General features: G+C 59.0%; 3 protein-coding genes across 4 annotated transcripts; all 3 read left to right on the top strand.

Annotated features, from left to right (window-relative positions):
* The first annotated feature begins 984 nt into the window (after positions 1 to 984).
* Positions 985 to 4967, top strand: LOC138918861 (ral guanine nucleotide dissociation stimulator-like). Its single transcript, XM_070242428.1, has 6 exons — positions 985 to 1151; positions 1558 to 1668; positions 2607 to 2800; positions 3447 to 3506; positions 4206 to 4399; positions 4664 to 4967. Exons 1-6 carry the CDS (start codon positions 1014 to 1016, stop codon positions 4825 to 4827), a joined length of 861 nt encoding a protein of 286 aa, XP_070098529.1. The 5' UTR covers positions 985 to 1013; the 3' UTR covers positions 4828 to 4967.
* Positions 4968 to 7177: 2210 nt separating this feature from the next.
* Positions 7178 to 11208, top strand: LOC138918860 (ral guanine nucleotide dissociation stimulator-like). Of its 2 annotated transcripts, XM_070242426.1 has the most exons (6): positions 7178 to 7392; positions 7799 to 7909; positions 8848 to 9041; positions 9688 to 9747; positions 10447 to 10640; positions 10905 to 11208. In XM_070242426.1, exons 1-6 carry the CDS (start codon positions 7255 to 7257, stop codon positions 11066 to 11068), a joined length of 861 nt encoding a protein of 286 aa, XP_070098527.1. In that variant the 5' UTR covers positions 7178 to 7254; the 3' UTR covers positions 11069 to 11208. The 2 variants fall into 2 exon arrangements, with proteins under 2 accessions (XP_070098527.1, XP_070098528.1); XM_070242427.1 differs by lacking the exon at positions 9688 to 9747 and having other exon boundaries at positions 7193 to 7392.
* A 2216-nt stretch (positions 11209 to 13424) lies between these two features.
* Positions 13425 to 17454, top strand: LOC138918859 (ral guanine nucleotide dissociation stimulator-like). Its single transcript, XM_070242425.1, has 6 exons — positions 13425 to 13633; positions 14040 to 14150; positions 15089 to 15282; positions 15929 to 15988; positions 16688 to 16881; positions 17146 to 17454. The coding sequence occupies exons 1-6, from the start codon at positions 13496 to 13498 to the stop codon at positions 17307 to 17309; spliced, it is 861 nt and encodes a 286-aa protein (XP_070098526.1). The 5' UTR covers positions 13425 to 13495; the 3' UTR covers positions 17310 to 17454.
* Positions 17455 to 18236: the final 782 nt, after the last annotated feature.

Below are 18236 nucleotides of genomic sequence, written 5' to 3'. Positions count from 1 at the left end.
TCTTGTTTGAGGAGGAGCCCAGGTCCGGGGCACCCTGGATTGTAGCCCTGCCCACATCACACCCACGGTGGAGGCAGTGGCGGCCACTTTTCTGCTGAGCTCAGGCCTATGCAGTCCTGAATTGAATCTCTCACTGGAACATTGGGAAACTGAGGCCCCTAGAGGGGTAGGGAATGGCCCTCGACAGGGTGAGTCCAATGGGTAAGTGTGTGTTCTGACCTTCTAGGGCAAGACTGGGACCCCACGCGGAGGCTTGGCTTCTGAAATTAGGAACCCTGAGACCTTGAGAAGCTCTTGCCAATCCCTCCCTTTTGTGGGAGCTGTTTTCTTCTTGGCCTCCACAACCTGAGCACACAACACGCGGACGCACACAAACACACACACACACGCGCATGCACACACACACAAACACACACACACACACACACACATTGACCTTGGATGCAAGGATGGACTCTAGGCTGGGATCCGAAGAGAAGCAGACACAGGGCAAGTGGCAAGAGGAAGAAACACGAGGTGGGAGGCATTGCCTGCAAGTGACACCCGCCTGCAGTTTGAGAGGTATCGTCCTCTAAGGTAGGACACACGCCAGAGGACATGTCTAGCAAGTCCACGCTCCGGTCCTCCCCAGTGTGCAGACAGGAGGCCGACAGGCCCTGAGAGACACAACGGCTTATGCAGGATCCAGAAGAGGTAAGGAAGAGGACTTGTTTCTGCGTCAGTCTCAAAGCTGGGACCTCGGCCGCACCCAGACCCTCTAGGGAGCCTGTGAGACGGGTGTGTTGGTGTTCCTGGGTACGCCTACGACGTCGCATGGAGAAGGGGGGTGAGCAAGGCCATGGCCAGAGGACTGTTTGCATGGGTGGTATCTGAGGGGGGCACTCAGGTAAGGGCACTGCAGGAAATGAGGTCACTTCCTTGACAACAGACCCCAACAGACTTGGAACCCCCGCAACTAGGCAGCCACGTGCGCAAAGCCAGCTCACTTGGCTGGAGACTCTTGATAGAGAAACATGTTCTCCTGCTTTCTCCCGCCTGACCAGGGCTCTGGTTCCCAGAAAGCCCGGAGGGAGAACCTTTGGAGACGTTGTGGACGCTGGCTCAGCTCCCACGCCCCCCACCGCTGGACCTTTGGCAGGAGGTCCTCTCAGGTAACATGAGGAAGCCTAGAGGAGCCCAATCGAGGCCAGACCAGCTCCCCGAGCCCTCCCAGGGCAGCCCTCATCCCGTCCTCGTGAGTGTGGGGGCCAGAGGGACGTGTGGGCAGGATCTGCCCTTGGCCGCAGAAGGTTGGTGGGCTGGCAATAACCTGCTTTTCCCGTCACGTTCCCAAGCCAGGACAGGGCTGGCAGGACTGAAAGGGGACCCCTAAGCTGCCTCCTCATTCCAGGCCCTCAGGCTGCCGTGTGTTTCCCTCCTCGGTGGAGGTCTGTGTGGACCGTGGGGCGGGGCATGTGTGTCCAGAGTGGAGAGAGTCACAGAGGTGTGAGAGCCAGCAAAGACAGCCAGTCGGGTCTCTGAGGCTTGCCGCCTGGCTGCCGGGCACTGTCTTTCCAGAGCGTCACTCAGGAGACGGGCCAGCAGCTGAGCCACGACGCCCTCGACTCCACCACCCTGCAGGAAGGGAAGGTGCCCCACGCTGCCAAGCGAGGCCAGGGCCGGCTCAGGGTGAGTGCAGGTGCTGGGGAGACCCAAGCCCCAGGGCCCCAAGACAGCACTGAGGACCCCAGGTCTTCGAAGGCCCTGAGACAGCCCCGGGGCTCCTGCCTGGAGCCCTGCTCCCAAAGGAATCTGAATCCCCATCTCTTCCCCCGACCTTGCCCTGCGGGCCCAGCCCCCGTCTTGGCCAGAGGAGACGGCCCTGTCCACAGAGGTGTAGCAGAGCAGAGACATTTCTAGCCCATCAGCTCACGGGCGTTCAAGAGTCCTTTTGCGTTCTGTAGAGATTTTCCTGTTTGAACTCCCATCCTCACGTGTCCATGTGGCCTGGCAATCCTTCCCCACCTTCTCCCAGTCGGACGCAGCATCCTGATGGATAGGCATGCTTTTTGCCCAACAGGACATGGGGCTCACAGGGTTCTTTCTGGTCCTCTGCCTTTGCTGTCCAGAGGAACACGTCCACGTGGCCTCTCGAGGTCAGGGCGTCGGGCCTCAGCAGGCTGCCCAACTTTCCAGAAGGGAGACCCATTAGCCCAGTGACTCAGCCCTTCACTGAACCCGCACCTTCTGTTGCCATTTCCACAGCACCGCCCTGATCACCCTGCCTGTCCTCCCGTCCTCATCCCTCCCAGCCCACGAAAAGCCTCTGTGTTCTCCTGTCTCGAATGGGCAGTTGGTCAGCCACCCCAGGGTTGATGCTCTTCATCCAGGGAGGGGCTGTCACTCCTCTGCCAGCACAAAGACCTAGGAGACCAAGAGGTTTAATCCTTCTCCACCTCACATCCTACTTGGAATCCCGAGAATTCTTCCCTGCCCTGGGCAATGATGCCCACTTCCGGCCACAAGTCACCGCGGGCTTGGGCATTCGGTGCGACCTCCAGTCCCCGGCACTCCTGGGGCCCGCGGTGCGGCCTCTGATGGCAAGCGGCCCCTCTGTCTGACCCCAGGCTGAAAATCCATCCCCAGCGAAGAGCAAAGCGTCCCGCCTGGGGTGGACCGTCCAGGCTGGAACGCGGCAGAAGCGAGTGGAGCACCTGGTGCCCGCCTTCCTGGAGGGCGACACCGCCTACGTCCACAGCTTCCTGTGCACGTATAGAGGTTTTGCCACCACACGACAGGTGCTGGAGCTTCTGTTTCAAAGGTGCGTGCCGTGCCCCTCCGCAGCACTGTGGGCATTCAGCCACCTACTAGCTGTGAGGCTGGGGATGTCACGGCACCTCCCCGAGCCTCGGTTTGCTCCTTGCAAGGCGGGCTGAAGAGAGGATCAGCCTCCAGGGGAGATTGTAGGGACTCAGGCAGGTGCTGCCTGCAAAGGCTTCTCGAGAAGCCTAACCCTCTGGGAGGGTCGACTGGAGCGGAGGGGCTGTGGTTGTGCTCATTGAGGATATTCCTCTTGCCTAAGGCGAAGCCTCCGCCTCGTCCCTCAGCGTGCCCGTGGCCTTCACTGAGTTGTTGTCTTCCCTTTGGAAAAGGAGATGGCAGAGCTCTTCTAGGTCTCTGACCTGGGTGAAGCCAGAGCAGCGATCCCTGGGCTGAGCCGAGGCCCCCGACCCACTCAAGCAGGAGTGAGGGGCCGGTTGGAGCTCCTTCCTTCATCACGCACACACAGAGGTCCCCACTAGGTGCAGAAAGTTTTCTAGGCACTGACCAGAATCCCGTGCGCAGAGCAGGCGACAGCCATGCCCTCCAGGGCTCCATTCTCCTTGGGAGTGAGACAGCGCCGCTAGGCTTCTCACGCAGGCCTGATCCACAGTCCAGTCCATGCGACGTCCTCCTGTGTCTTCTAGATACGGTTGTGTCCTTGCCTATGGCGATGAGGACGGCGGACCCCTAGACCAACTCAAAAAGTGAGTGGGCTTTGGAATCCCTAGGAGGGCGCCCAGCGTCCACACTTGGAGGGCAGTTGCCTGCAGCGTCCCGCTCACTCATCTGCTAGAAGCTCCCCAGCGGGTGCTCAGCTCCTGCTCAGGGGGCTCAGGGAGTGCTCCGGGGCCACATAAGCCCCTCCCTGGTCGAGATACGGGGCAGGGGAGCATGACCCTCATGGGACACCTGGTGAATCAGGCAGCACTTGGCCCAGGAGGGAAAGTTGGAGGCAAGAGGAGGGCCCTGGGAAGCATGGGCGGGAGACAATGTCCGTTGTTCCCTCACTGGTCAGATGTTCTGGGAGCACCTCCTGTGTGCCAGGGAGGGCAATGAAAAGAGGAGACTGCACCGCTCGCTGCCCTCACGCAGCTGACGTTCCAGTGGGCAGTGGGCGGAGAGATGCTCCAAGCAGTGTGTCAGGCTTCCCTGAGGCCTAGGAGAGGTGACGCCACCACGGCACAGGGCTCCCCCTTCCAAAGGCGTTTTCCTAGCCCCTCCTTGGTGCCCTGGCCTAGCTCTGCCAAGACTGCCAGATTGGAGGTGGCCGCCAAGTAGGACTGGCCCCTGGACAGCCAGGAGCGGGAGGCCCAGGAGCCCAGGCCCGCACAGGGATGCCCGGGAGGCCAGCGTGCAAGGAAAGGACCCTTCTCTGACTCTGCTGCCCACCTGTCCGTCCTCAGGGCCATCTCCTTCATTCTGGGCGCCTGGCTCCGATGGTACCCTGAGGATTTTATCCAGCCCCCAGATGTTCCCAGCCTGGAACTGCTCTTGGCCTACATCGGTCTCAATATGCCCGGCTCGGAGCTGGAGCACCGCGCCCGCGTTCTTCTTTCCCGGCTGGAGCAGCCTGAGCACACTGATGCCAAGACTGAGGGTGAGGAGGACTCGGGTGTGTGACGTGGGCGTGTGCAGAGGGGATGGCGCTGCGCCCCCCGGAGCAGAGTGTCCAGAGGCTGGGGTTCGGCTGGGAGCAAGGGGCGGGCTCAGATCACTCTTGCCAGGGACTCGAGTCTGGGAAGACTTTCGGGGGCGTGGTGCTTGGACTGAGACTGCTGGATTGGCGGCAGAGGGTCCCTTTCTTTGGAATGACTTGGGCGGGCAGTCATGTTGGTGGCGTTTTCTCTTCTTCCATCTCCAGCTGCAGCTCCACCGAAAGACGCGGAAGACCCTGAAGATCCGGCACCGTCTCTCCCTCTCGGGCCCAGCCCAGCTCAGAGCCGCACAGGCATCTTGCGAGCCACAGCCGGCTCAAGACCTTCAGCAAGCACTGGCAGCATCCCAGCCACTACCCTCAGCTCCTGAGCTGCAGCCCCAGAGAATCCTCGCCTTCCCCTAGCCATGGCGTGGGTTTTAAAGTTTTGTTTTTGGTTTTTCTTTACTTAACCTTTCCCTGTATTTTATCTCGTCAGTTCAATAAAGTTTAGTTCTTGGGTTCTTTTCAATTGTTCGCTGAAGTGGCGTGAAGCAGACTCACAACGTCACACCAACGTCATCCGCATCTAGTACCCGCCCATTTTTGTCCAAGAGAAACCCTGTCCCTGGGAAGCAGTCAGTCTCCCTTCCTCCCACCGCAAGTCCTTGGTAGCCACTGAGTTTCCTTCTGTCGGACTCCGTGCGTTTCCCTCCTCCGGAGTTTGCATGGAAGTGCCAGCCTTCCAGAGGTGGCCTCCTGTGCCTGGCTGGGTCTGGTCTGAGGTGAGTGACTCCGGATGTTTGAAATTGAGATAGCGGTTTTCATTAAGAAGAAAAATCCCCCGGAGATCAAAGATTCTGTCTCAAAGAGGATGCCCCGCTATTCCCTCTTTTCACTTCCTGGGGATGGGGACCCATTGGAGGTGTGACACCAGAGCTGGAAACAGCGAGGGAAATGTCGGGGCCAGGGAGACCCCTTTCAAATCTTTCGCTTTCCTGGATGGGCCCTGGTAACGTTTTCAAAATGTGCAAATTTCAAAAATATTCTCATCGCATATGAAACACTGGCGTTTATAAGAAGCGTATCGTGGAGTAAAATATATTCCCCAAAGTTTTAACGTTTGAGATAGATAATTAATGTTAATTTGGTAAAAGAATGACTTAAAGATGAGTCATAAGAAACGATGCCCTCGTTCTACCAAGAAACAACTGCCCAGAACAAGGGGTGGCCAGCTTTTCAGAGCTCTTCATTGAGCTCTGGTGCGGGGGCGTGTGTGTGTGTGTGTTTGTGTGTGAGGGCGGTGTGGGTGTGTGGGTGTGTGAGGGTGTGGTGCGGGAAGGAGCCTGGGGCTGTTCCTTCCTGGTACCTGATGCCCCACAGTGGGCTGTGAGTAGTCACACCTATCCCCTTGCGCGTTCTCAGGGACCACTGACCACATCCAAATCTCAGTAGTGACACGGCATCGCTTTGCCGTCCTCTGTGGAATCGCTCCAGTCAGTCCACACTCAAGAGGAGGGGATTACAGCAGGAGGTCTAGACCAGGAAGTCCTGATCCCAGGTGGCCAGTGACGGGAGAAGGAGAAGACCCCAGAACTTCAATGCCTTGCCCAGAATCCCAGATGAGGAAGAAGGCGGAGCCAGGGAGGAAGCCAGCTCTGCGTCCTCAAGGCTGGGGCTCTGGCTGCACACAGGCATTCCCAGGGGCCTCTGGAGAAGGCTGTGTTGGTGGAAGTGCATACAGATCTGGAGATGGCATGGGGGTGAGGGGGAGTATTCGGCAGTGTACACGGGCATTTGGTCAGTTCTTGTTTGAGGAGGAGCCCAGGTCCGGGGCACCCTGGATTGTAGCCCTGCCCACATCACACCCACGGTGGAGGCAGTGGCGGCCACTTTTCTGCTGAGCTCAGGCCTATGCAGTCCTGAATTGAATCTCTCACTGGAACATTGGGAAACTGAGGCCCCTAGAGGGGTAGGGAATGGCCCTCGACAGGGTGAGTCCAATGGGTAAGTGTGTGTTCTGACCTTCTAGGGCAAGACTGGGACCCCACGCGGAGGCTTGGCTTCTGAAATTAGGAACCCTGAGACCTTGAGAAGCTCTTGCCAATCCCTCCCTTTTGTGGGAGCTGTTTTCTTCTTGGCCTCCACAACCTGAGCACACAACACGCGGACGCACACAAACACACACACACACGCGCATGCACACACACACAAACACACACACACACACACACACATTGACCTTGGATGCAAGGATGGACTCTAGGCTGGGATCCGAAGAGAAGCAGACACAGGGCAAGTGGCAAGAGGAAGAAACACGAGGTGGGAGGCATTGCCTGCAAGTGACACCCGCCTGCAGTTTGAGAGGTATCGTCCTCTAAGGTAGGACACACGCCAGAGGACATGTCTAGCAAGTCCACGCTCCGGTCCTCCCCAGTGTGCAGACAGGAGGCCGACAGGCCCTGAGAGACACAACGGCTTATGCAGGATCCAGAAGAGGTAAGGAAGAGGACTTGTTTCTGCGTCAGTCTCAAAGCTGGGACCTCGGCCGCACCCAGACCCTCTAGGGAGCCTGTGAGACGGGTGTGTTGGTGTTCCTGGGTACGCCTACGACGTCGCATGGAGAAGGGGGGTGAGCAAGGCCATGGCCAGAGGACTGTTTGCATGGGTGGTATCTGAGGGGGGCACTCAGGTAAGGGCACTGCAGGAAATGAGGTCACTTCCTTGACAACAGACCCCAACAGACTTGGAACCCCCGCAACTAGGCAGCCACGTGCGCAAAGCCAGCTCACTTGGCTGGAGACTCTTGATAGAGAAACATGTTCTCCTGCTTTCTCCCGCCTGACCAGGGCTCTGGTTCCCAGAAAGCCCGCAGGGAGAACCTTTGGAGACGTTGTGGACGCTGGCTCAGCTCCCACGCCCCCCACCGCTGGACCTTTGGCAGGAGGTCCTCTCAGGTAACATGAGGAAGCCTAGAGCAGCCCAATCGAGGCCAGACCAGCTCCCCGAGCCCTCCCAGGGCAGCCCTCATCCCGTCCTCGTGAGTGTGGGGGCCAGAGGGACGTGTGGGCAGGATCTGCCCTTGGCCGCAGAAGGTTGGTGGGCTGGCAATAACCTGCTTTTCCCGTCACGTTCCCAAGCCAGGACAGGGCTGGCAGGACTGAAAGGGGACCCCTAAGCTGCCTCCTCATTCCAGGCCCTCAGGCTGCCGTGTGTTTCCCTCCTCGGTGGAGGTCTGTGTGGACCGTGGGGCGGGGCATGTGTGTCCAGAGTGGAGAGAGTCACAGAGGTGTGAGAGCCAGCAAAGACAGCCAGTCGGGTCTCTGAGGCTTGCCGCCTGGCTGCCGGGCACTGTCTTTCCAGAGCGTCACTCAGGAGACGGGCCAGCAGCTGAGCCACGACGCCCTCGACTCCACCACCCTGCAGGAAGGGAAGGTGCCCCACGCTGCCAAGCGAGGCCAGGGCCGGCTCAGGGTGAGTGCAGGTGCTGGGGAGACCCAAGCCCCAGGGCCCCAAGACAGCACTGAGGACCCCAGGTCTTCGAAGGCCCTGAGACAGCCCCGGGGCTCCTGCCTGGAGCCCTGCTCCCAAAGGAATCTGAATCCCCATCTCTTCCCCCGACCTTGCCCTGCGGGCCCAGCCCCCGTCTTGGCCAGAGGAGACGGCCCTGTCCACAGAGGTGTAGCAGAGCAGAGACATTTCTAGCCCATCAGCTCACGGGCGTTCAAGAGTCCTTTTGCGTTCTGTAGAGATTTTCCTGTTTGAACTCCCATCCTCACGTGTCCATGTGGCCTGGCAATCCTTCCCCACCTTCTCCCAGTCGGACGCAGCATCCTGATGGATAGGCATGCTTTTTGCCCAACAGGACATGGGGCTCACAGGGTTCTTTCTGGTCCTCTGCCTTTGCTGTCCAGAGGAACACGTCCACGTGGCCTCTCGAGGTCAGGGCGTCGGGCCTCAGCAGGCTGCCCAACTTTCCAGAAGGGAGACCCATTAGCCCAGTGACTCAGCCCTTCACTGAACCCGCACCTTCTGTTGCCATTTCCACAGCACCGCCCTGATCACCCTGCCTGTCCTCCCGTCCTCATCCCTCCCAGCCCACGAAAAGCCTCTGTGTTCTCCTGTCTCGAATGGGCAGTTGGTCAGCCACCCCAGGGTTGATGCTCTTCATCCAGGGAGGGGCTGTCACTCCTCTGCCAGCACAAAGACCTAGGAGACCAAGAGGTTTAATCCTTCTCCACCTCACATCCTACTTGGAATCCCGAGAATTCTTCCCTGCCCTGGGCAATGATGCCCACTTCCGGCCACAAGTCACCGCGGGCTTGGGCATTCGGTGCGACCTCCAGTCCCCGGCACTCCTGGGGCCCGCGGTGCGGCCTCTGATGGCAAGCGGCCCCTCTGTCTGACCCCAGGCTGAAAATCCATCCCCAGCGAAGAGCAAAGCGTCCCGCCTGGGGTGGACCGTCCAGGCTGGAACGCGGCAGAAGCGAGTGGAGCACCTGGTGCCCGCCTTCCTGGAGGGCGACACCGCCTACGTCCACAGCTTCCTGTGCACGTATAGAGGTTTTGCCACCACACGACAGGTGCTGGAGCTTCTGTTTCAAAGGTGCGTGCCGTGCCCCTCCGCAGCACTGTGGGCATTCAGCCACCTACTAGCTGTGAGGCTGGGGATGTCACGGCACCTCCCCGAGCCTCGGTTTGCTCCTTGCAAGGCGGGCTGAAGAGAGGATCAGCCTCCAGGGGAGATTGTAGGGACTCAGGCAGGTGCTGCCTGCAAAGGCTTCTCGAGAAGCCTAACCCTCTGGGAGGGTCGACTGGAGCGGAGGGGCTGTGGTTGTGCTCATTGAGGATATTCCTCTTGCCTAAGGCGAAGCCTCCGCCTCGTCCCTCAGCGTGCCCGTGGCCTTCACTGAGTTGTTGTCTTCCCTTTGGAAAAGGAGATGGCAGAGCTCTTCTAGGTCTCTGACCTGGGTGAAGCCAGAGCAGCGATCCCTGGGCTGAGCCGAGGCCCCCGACCCACTCAAGCAGGAGTGAGGGGCCGGTTGGAGCTCCTTCCTTCATCACGCACACACAGAGGTCCCCACTAGGTGCAGAAAGTTTTCTAGGCACTGACCAGAATCCCGTGCGCAGAGCAGGCGACAGCCATGCCCTCCAGGGCTCCATTCTCCTTGGGAGTGAGACAGCGCCGCTAGGCTTCTCACGCAGGCCTGATCCACAGTCCAGTCCATGCGACGTCCTCCTGTGTCTTCTAGATACGGTTGTGTCCTTGCCTATGGCGATGAGGACGGCGGACCCCTAGACCAACTCAAAAAGTGAGTGGGCTTTGGAATCCCTAGGAGGGCGCCCAGCGTCCACACTTGGAGGGCAGTTGCCTGCAGCGTCCCGCTCACTCATCTGCTAGAAGCTCCCCAGCGGGTGCTCAGCTCCTGCTCAGGGGGCTCAGGGAGTGCTCCGGGGCCACATAAGCCCCTCCCTGGTCGAGATACGGGGCAGGGGAGCATGACCCTCATGGGACACCTGGTGAATCAGGCAGCACTTGGCCCAGGAGGGAAAGTTGGAGGCAAGAGGAGGGCCCTGGGAAGCATGGGCGGGAGACAATGTCCGTTGTTCCCTCACTGGTCAGATGTTCTGGGAGCACCTCCTGTGTGCCAGGGAGGGCAATGAAAAGAGGAGACTGCACCGCTCGCTGCCCTCACGCAGCTGACGTTCCAGTGGGCAGTGGGCGGAGAGATGCTCCAAGCAGTGTGTCAGGCTTCCCTGAGGCCTAGGAGAGGTGACGCCACCACGGCACAGGGCTCCCCCTTCCAAAGGCGTTTTCCTAGCCCCTCCTTGGTGCCCTGGCCTAGCTCTGCCAAGACTGCCAGATTGGAGGTGGCCGCCAAGTAGGACTGGCCCCTGGACAGCCAGGAGCGGGAGGCCCAGGAGCCCAGGCCCGCACAGGGATGCCCGGGAGGCCAGCGTGCAAGGAAAGGACCCTTCTCTGACTCTGCTGCCCACCTGTCCGTCCTCAGGGCCATCTCCTTCATTCTGGGCGCCTGGCTCCGATGGTACCCTGAGGATTTTATCCAGCCCCCAGATGTTCCCAGCCTGGAACTGCTCTTGGCCTACATCGGTCTCAATATGCCCGGCTCGGAGCTGGAGCACCGCGCCCGCGTTCTTCTTTCCCGGCTGGAGCAGCCTGAGCACACTGATGCCAAGACTGAGGGTGAGGAGGACTCGGGTGTGTGACGTGGGCGTGTGCAGAGGGGATGGCGCTGCGCCCCCCGGAGCAGAGTGTCCAGAGGCTGGGGTTCGGCTGGGAGCAAGGGGCGGGCTCAGATCACTCTTGCCAGGGACTCGAGTCTGGGAAGACTTTCGGGGGCGTGGTGCTTGGACTGAGACTGCTGGATTGGCGGCAGAGGGTCCCTTTCTTTGGAATGACTTGGGCGGGCAGTCATGTTGGTGGCGTTTTCTCTTCTTCCATCTCCAGCTGCAGCTCCACCGAAAGACGCGGAAGACCCTGAAGATCCGGCACCGTCTCTCCCTCTCGGGCCCAGCCCAGCTCAGAGCCGCACAGGCATCTTGCGAGCCACAGCCGGCTCAAGACCTTCAGCAAGCACTGGCAGCATCCCAGCCACTACCCTCAGCTCCTGAGCTGCAGCCCCAGAGAATCCTCGCCTTCCCCTAGCCATGGCGTGGGTTTTAAAGTTTTGTTTTTGGTTTTTCTTTACTTAACCTTTCCCTGTATTTTATCTCGTCAGTTCAATAAAGTTTAGTTCTTGGGTTCTTTTCAATTGTTCGCTGAAGTGGCGTGAAGCAGACTCACAACGTCACACCAACGTCATCCGCATCTAGTACCCGCCCATTTTTGTCCAAGAGAAACCCTGTCCCTGGGAAGCAGTCAGTCTCCCTTCCTCCCACCGCAAGTCCTTGGTAGCCACTGAGTTTCCTTCTGTCGGACTCCGTGCGTTTCCCTCCTCCGGAGTTTGCATGGAAGTGCCAGCCTTCCAGAGGTGGCCTCCTGTGCCTGGCTGGGTCTGGTCTGAGGTGAGTGACTCCGGATGTTTGAAATTGAGATAGCGGTTTTCATTAAGAAGAAAAATCCCCCGGAGATCAAAGATTCTGTCTCAAAGAGGATGCCCCGCTATTCCCTCTTTTCACTTCCTGGGGATGGGGACCCATTGGAGGTGTGACACCAGAGCTGGAAACAGCGAGGGAAATGTCGGGGCCAGGGAGACCCCTTTCAAATCTTTCGCTTTCCTGGATGGGCCCTGGTAACGTTTTCAAAATGTGCAAATTTCAAAAATATTCTCATCGCATATGAAACACTGGCGTTTATAAGAAGCGTATCGTGGAGTAAAATATATTCCCCAAAGTTTTAACGTTTGAGATAGATAATTAATGTTAATTTGGTAAAAGAATGACTTAAAGATGAGTCATAAGAAACGATGCCCTCGTTCTACCAAGAAACAACTGCCCAGAACAAGGGGTGGCCAGCTTTTCAGAGCTCTTCATTGAGCTCTGGTGCGGGGGCGTGTGTGTGTGTGTGTGTGTGTGTGAGGGCGGTGTGGGTGTGTGGGTGTGTGAGGGTGTGGTGCGGGAAGGAGCCTGGGGCTGTTCCTTCCTGGTACCTGATGCCCCACAGTGGGCTGTGAGTAGTCACACCTATCCCCTTGCGCGTTCTCAGGGACCACTGACCACATCCAAATCTCAGTAGTGACACGGCATCGCTTTGCCGTCCTCTGTGGAATCGCTCCAGTCAGTCCACACTCAAGAGGAGGGGATTACAGCAGGAGGTCTAGACCAGGAAGTCCTGATCCCAGGTGGCCAGTGACGGGAGAAGGAGAAGACCCCAGAACTTCAATGCCTTGCCCAGAATCCCAGATGAGGAAGAAGGCGGAGCCAGGGAGGAAGCCAGCTCTGCGTCCTCAAGGCTGGGGCTCTGGCTGCACACAGGCATTCCCAGGGGCCTCTGGAGAAGGCTGTGTTGGTGGAAGTGCATACAGATCTGGAGATGGCATGGGGGTGAGGGGGAGTATTCGGCAGTGTACACGGGCATTTGGTCAGTTCTTGTTTGAGGAGGAGCCCAGGTCCGGGGCACCCTGGATTGTAGCCCTGCCCACATCACACCCACGGTGGAGGCAGTGGCGGCCACTTTTCTGCTGAGCTCAGGCCTATGCAGTCCTGAATTGAATCTCTCACTGGAACATTGGGAAACTGAGGCCCCTAGAGGGGTAGGGAATGGCCCTCGACAGGGTGAGTCCAATGGGTAAGTGTGTGTTCTGACCTTCTAGGGCAAGACTGGGACCCCACGCGGAGGCTTGGCTTCTGAAATTAGGAACCCTGAGACCTTGAGAAGCTCTTGCCAATCCCTCCCTTTTGTGGGAGCTGTTTTCTTCTTGGCCTCCACAACCTGAGCACACAACACGCGGACGCACACAAACACACACACACACGCGCATGCACACACACACAAACACACACACACACACACACACATTGACCTTGGATGCAAGGATGGACTCTAGGCTGGGATCCGAAGAGAAGCAGACACAGGGCAAGTGGCAAGAGGAAGAAACACGAGGTGGGAGGCATTGCCTGCAAGTGACACCCGCCTGCAGTTTGAGAGGTATCGTCCTCTAAGGTAGGACACACGCCAGAGGACATGTCTAGCAAGTCCACGCTCCGGTCCTCCCCAGTGTGCAGACAGGAGGCCGACAGGCCCTGAGAGACACAACGGCTTATGCAGGATCCAGAAGAGGTAAGGAAGAGGACTTGTTTCTGCGTCAGTCTCAAAGCTGGGACCTCGGCCGCACCCAGACCCTCTAGGGAGCCTGTGAGACGGGTGTGTTGGTGTTCCTGGGTACGCCTACGACGTCGCATGGAGAAGGGGGGTGAGCAAGGCCATGGCCAGAGGACTGTTTGCATGGGTGGTATCTGAGGGGGGCACTCAGGTAAGGGCACTGCAGGAAATGAGGTCACTTCCTTGACAACAGACCCCAACAGACTTGGAACCCCCGCAACTAGGCAGCCACGTGCGCAAAGCCAGCTCACTTGGCTGGAGACTCTTGATAGAGAAACATGTTCTCCTGCTTTCTCCCGCCTGACCAGGGCTCTGGTTCCCAGAAAGCCCGCAGGGAGAACCTTTGGAGACGTTGTGGACGCTGGCTCAGCTCCCACGCCCCCCACCGCTGGACCTTTGGCAGGAGGTCCTCTCAGGTAACATGAGGAAGCCTAGAGGAGCCCAATCGAGGCCAGACCAGCTCCCCGAGCCCTCCCAGGGCAGCCCTCATCCCGTCCTCGTGAGTGTGGGGGCCAGAGGGACGTGTGGGCAGGATCTGCCCTTGGCCGCAGAAGGTTGGTGGGCTGGCAATAACCTGCTTTTCCCGTCACGTTCCCAAGCCAGGACAGGGCTGGCAGGACTGAAAGGGGACCCCTAAGCTGCCTCCTCATTCCAGGCCCTCAGGCTGCCGTGTGTTTCCCTCCTCGGTGGAGGTCTGTGTGGACCGTGGGGCGGGGCATGTGTGTCCAGAGTGGAGAGAGTCACAGAGGTGTGAGAGCCAGCAAAGACAGCCAGTCGGGTCTCTGAGGCTTGCCGCCTGGCTGCCGGGCACTGTCTTTCCAGAGCGTCACTCAGGAGACGGGCCAGCAGCTGAGCCACGACGCCCTCGACTCCACCACCCTGCAGGAAGGGAAGGTGCCCCACGCTGCCAAGCGAGGCCAGGGCCGGCTCAGGGTGAGTGCAGGTGCTGGGGAGACCCAAGCCCCAGGGCCCCAAGACAGCACTGAGGACCCCAGGTCTTCGAAGGCCCTGAGACAGCCCCGGGGCTCCTGCCTGGAGCCCTGCTCCCAAAGGAATCTGAATCCCCATCTCTTCCCCCGACCTTGCCCTGCGGGCCCAGCCCCCGTCTTGGCCAGAGGAGACGGCCCTGTCCACAGAGGTGTAGCAGAGCAGAGACATTTCTAGCCCATCAGCTCACGGGCGTTCAAGAGTCCTTTTGCGTTCTGTAGAGATTTTCCTGTTTGAACTCCCATCCTCACGTGTCCATGTGGCCTGGCAATCCTTCCCCACCTTCTCCCAGTCGGACGCAGCATCCTGATGGATAGGCATGCTTTTTGCCCAACAGGACATGGGGCTCACAGGGTTCTTTCTGGTCCTCTGCCTTTGCTGTCCAGAGGAACACGTCCACGTGGCCTCTCGAGGTCAGGGCGTCGGGCCTCAGCAGGCTGCCCAACTTTCCAGAAGGGAGACCCATTAGCCCAGTGACTCAGCCCTTCACTGAACCCGCACCTTCTGTTGCCATTTCCACAGCACCGCCCTGATCACCCTGCCTGTCCTCCCGTCCTCATCCCTCCCAGCCCACGAAAAGCCTCTGTGTTCTCCTGTCTCGAATGGGCAGTTGGTCAGCCACCCCAGGGTTGATGCTCTTCATCCAGGGAGGGGCTGTCACTCCTCTGCCAGCACAAAGACCTAGGAGACCAAGAGGTTTAATCCTTCTCCACCTCACATCCTACTTGGAATCCCGAGAATTCTTCCCTGCCCTGGGCAATGATGCCCACTTCCGGCCACAAGTCACCGCGGGCTTGGGCATTCGGTGCGACCTCCAGTCCCCGGCACTCCTGGGGCCCGCGGTGCGGCCTCTGATGGCAAGCGGCCCCTCTGTCTGACCCCAGGCTGAAAATCCATCCCCAGCGAAGAGCAAAGCGTCCCGCCTGGGGTGGACCGTCCAGGCTGGAACGCGGCAGAAGCGAGTGGAGCACCTGGTGCCCGCCTTCCTGGAGGGCGACACCGCCTACGTCCACAGCTTCCTGTGCACGTATAGAGGTTTTGCCACCACACGACAGGTGCTGGAGCTTCTGTTTCAAAGGTGCGTGCCGTGCCCCTCCGCAGCACTGTGGGCATTCAGCCACCTACTAGCTGTGAGGCTGGGGATGTCACGGCACCTCCCCGAGCCTCGGTTTGCTCCTTGCAAGGCGGGCTGAAGAGAGGATCAGCCTCCAGGGGAGATTGTAGGGACTCAGGCAGGTGCTGCCTGCAAAGGCTTCTCGAGAAGCCTAACCCTCTGGGAGGGTCGACTGGAGCGGAGGGGCTGTGGTTGTGCTCATTGAGGATATTCCTCTTGCCTAAGGCGAAGCCTCCGCCTCGTCCCTCAGCGTGCCCGTGGCCTTCACTGAGTTGTTGTCTTCCCTTTGGAAAAGGAGATGGCAGAGCTCTTCTAGGTCTCTGACCTGGGTGAAGCCAGAGCAGCGATCCCTGGGCTGAGCCGAGGCCCCCGACCCACTCAAGCAGGAGTGAGGGGCCGGTTGGAGCTCCTTCCTTCATCACGCACACACAGAGGTCCCCACTAGGTGCAGAAAGTTTTCTAGGCACTGACCAGAATCCCGTGCGCAGAGCAGGCGACAGCCATGCCCTCCAGGGCTCCATTCTCCTTGGGAGTGAGACAGCGCCGCTAGGCTTCTCACGCAGGCCTGATCCACAGTCCAGTCCATGCGACGTCCTCCTGTGTCTTCTAGATACGGTTGTGTCCTTGCCTATGGCGATGAGGACGGCGGACCCCTAGACCAACTCAAAAAGTGAGTGGGCTTTGGAATCCCTAGGAGGGCGCCCAGCGTCCACACTTGGAGGGCAGTTGCCTGCAGCGTCCCGCTCACTCATCTGCTAGAAGCTCCCCAGCGGGTGCTCAGCTCCTGCTCAGGGGGCTCAGGGAGTGCTCCGGGGCCACATAAGCCCCTCCCTGGTCGAGATACGGGGCAGGGGAGCATGACCCTCATGGGACACCTGGTGAATCAGGCAGCACTTGGCCCAGGAGGGAAAGTTGGAGGCAAGAGGAGGGCCCTGGGAAGCATGGGCGGGAGACAATGTCCGTTGTTCCCTCACTGGTCAGATGTTCTGGGAGCACCTCCTGTGTGCCAGGGAGGGCAATGAAAAGAGGAGACTGCACCGCTCGCTGCCCTCACGCAGCTGACGTTCCAGTGGGCAGTGGGCGGAGAGATGCTCCAAGCAGTGTGTCAGGCTTCCCTGAGGCCTAGGAGAGGTGACGCCACCACGGCACAGGGCTCCCCCTTCCAAAGGCGTTTTCCTAGCCCCTCCTTGGTGCCCTGGCCTAGCTCTGCCAAGACTGCCAGATTGGAGGTGGCCGCCAAGTAGGACTGGCCCCTGGACAGCCAGGAGCGGGAGGCCCAGGAGCCCAGGCCCGCACAGGGATGCCCGGGAGGCCAGCGTGCAAGGAAAGGACCCTTCTCTGACTCTGCTGCCCACCTGTCCGTCCTCAGGGCCATCTCCTTCATTCTGGGCGCCTGGCTCCGATGGTACCCTGAGGATTTTATCCAGCCCCCAGATGTTCCCAGCCTGGAACTGCTCTTGGCCTACATCGGTCTCAATATGCCCGGCTCGGAGCTGGAGCACCGCGCCCGCGTTCTTCTTTCCCGGCTGGAGCAGCCTGAGCACACTGATGCCAAGACTGAGGGTGAGGAGGACTCGGGTGTGTGACGTGGGCGTGTGCAGAGGGGATGGCGCTGCGCCCCCCGGAGCAGAGTGTCCAGAGGCTGGGGTTCGGCTGGGAGCAAGGGGCGGGCTCAGATCACTCTTGCCAGGGACTCGAGTCTGGGAAGACTTTCGGGGGCGTGGTGCTTGGACTGAGACTGCTGGATTGGCGGCAGAGGGTCCCTTTCTTTGGAATGACTTGGGCGGGCAGTCATGTTGGTGGCGTTTTCTCTTCTTCCATCTCCAGCTGCAGCTCCACCGAAAGACGCGGAAGACCCTGAAGATCCGGCACCGTCTCTCCCTCTCGGGCCCAGCCCAGCTCAGAGCCGCACAGGCATCTTGCGAGCCACAGCCGGCTCAAGACCTTCAGCAAGCACTGGCAGCATCCCAGCCACTACCCTCAGCTCCTGAGCTGCAGCCCCAGAGAATCCTCGCCTTCCCCTAGCCATGGCGTGGGTTTTAAAGTTTTGTTGTTGGTTTTTCTTTACTTAACCTTTCCCTGTATTTTATCTCGTCAGTTCAATAAAGTTTAGTTCTTGGGTTCTTTTCAATTGTTCGCTGAAGTGGCGTGAAGCAGACTCACAACGTCACACCAACGTCATCCGCATCTAGTACCCGCCCATTTTTGTCCAAGAGAAACCCTGTCCCTGGGAAGCAGTCAGTCTCCCTTCCTCCCACCGCAAGTCCTTGGTAGCCACTGAGTTTCCTTCTGTCGGACTCCGTGCGTTTCCCTCCTCCGGAGTTTGCATGGAAGTGCCAGCCTTCCAGAGGTGGCCTCCTGTGCCTGGCTGGGTCTGGTCTGAGGTGAGTGACTCCGGATGTTTGAAATTGAGATAGCGGTTTTCATTAAGAAGAAAAATCCCCCGGAGATCAAAGATTCTGTCTCAAAGAGGATGCCCCGCTATTCCCTCTTTTCACTTCCTGGGGATGGGGACCCATTGGAGGTGTGACACCAGAGCTGGAAACAGCGAGGGAAATGTCGGGGCCAGGGAGACCCCTTTCAAATCTTTCGCTTTCCTGGATGGGCCCTGGTAACGTTTTCAAAATGTGCAAATTTCAAAAATATTCTCATCGCATATGAAACACTGGCGTTTATAAGAAGCGTATCGTGGAGTAAAATATATTCCCCAAAGTTTTAACGTTTGAGATAGATAATTAATGTTAATTTGGTAAAAGAATGACTTAAAGATGAGTCATAAGAAACGATGCCCTCGTTCTACCAAGAAACAACTGCCCAGAACAAGGGGTGGCCAGCTTTTCAGAGCTCTTCATTGAGCTCTGGTGCGGGGGCGTGTGTGTGTGTGTGTGTGTGTGTGAGGGCGGTGTGGGTGTGTGGGT

This window comes from Equus caballus, chromosome 19, assembly GCF_041296265.1.
Source record: "Equus caballus isolate H_3958 breed thoroughbred chromosome 19, TB-T2T, whole genome shotgun sequence".
NCBI lineage: Eukaryota > Metazoa > Chordata > Mammalia > Perissodactyla > Equidae > Equus > Equus caballus.
This window is presented reverse-complemented; position numbering and strand designations above follow the sequence as displayed.

What these genes read in the sequence shown, in the direction of transcription:
- LOC138918861 (XM_070242428.1), top strand. Translation starts at nt 1,014, where the DNA reads ATGTTCTCCTGCTTTCTCCCGCCTGACCAGGGCTCTGGTTCCCAGAAA. An exon ending in TTGGCAGGAGGTCCTCTCAG is followed by an intron (nt 1,152 to 1,557) that starts GTAACATGAGGA and finishes CTGTCTTTCCAG; the next exon opens with AGCGTCACTCAGGAGACGGG. An exon ending in GAGGCCAGGGCCGGCTCAGG is followed by an intron (nt 1,669 to 2,606) that starts GTGAGTGCAGGT and finishes GTCTGACCCCAG; the next exon opens with GCTGAAAATCCATCCCCAGC.
- LOC138918860 (XM_070242426.1), top strand. Translation starts at nt 7,255, where the DNA reads ATGTTCTCCTGCTTTCTCCCGCCTGACCAGGGCTCTGGTTCCCAGAAA. An exon ending in CTGGAGCTTCTGTTTCAAAG is followed by an intron (nt 9,042 to 9,687) that starts GTGCGTGCCGTG and finishes TGTGTCTTCTAG; the next exon opens with ATACGGTTGTGTCCTTGCCT. An exon ending in CCCCTAGACCAACTCAAAAA is followed by an intron (nt 9,748 to 10,446) that starts GTGAGTGGGCTT and finishes GTCCGTCCTCAG; the next exon opens with GGCCATCTCCTTCATTCTGG.
- LOC138918859 (XM_070242425.1), top strand. Translation starts at nt 13,496, where the DNA reads ATGTTCTCCTGCTTTCTCCCGCCTGACCAGGGCTCTGGTTCCCAGAAA. An exon ending in CTGGAGCTTCTGTTTCAAAG is followed by an intron (nt 15,283 to 15,928) that starts GTGCGTGCCGTG and finishes TGTGTCTTCTAG; the next exon opens with ATACGGTTGTGTCCTTGCCT. An exon ending in CACTGATGCCAAGACTGAGG is followed by an intron (nt 16,882 to 17,145) that starts GTGAGGAGGACT and finishes TTCCATCTCCAG; the next exon opens with CTGCAGCTCCACCGAAAGAC.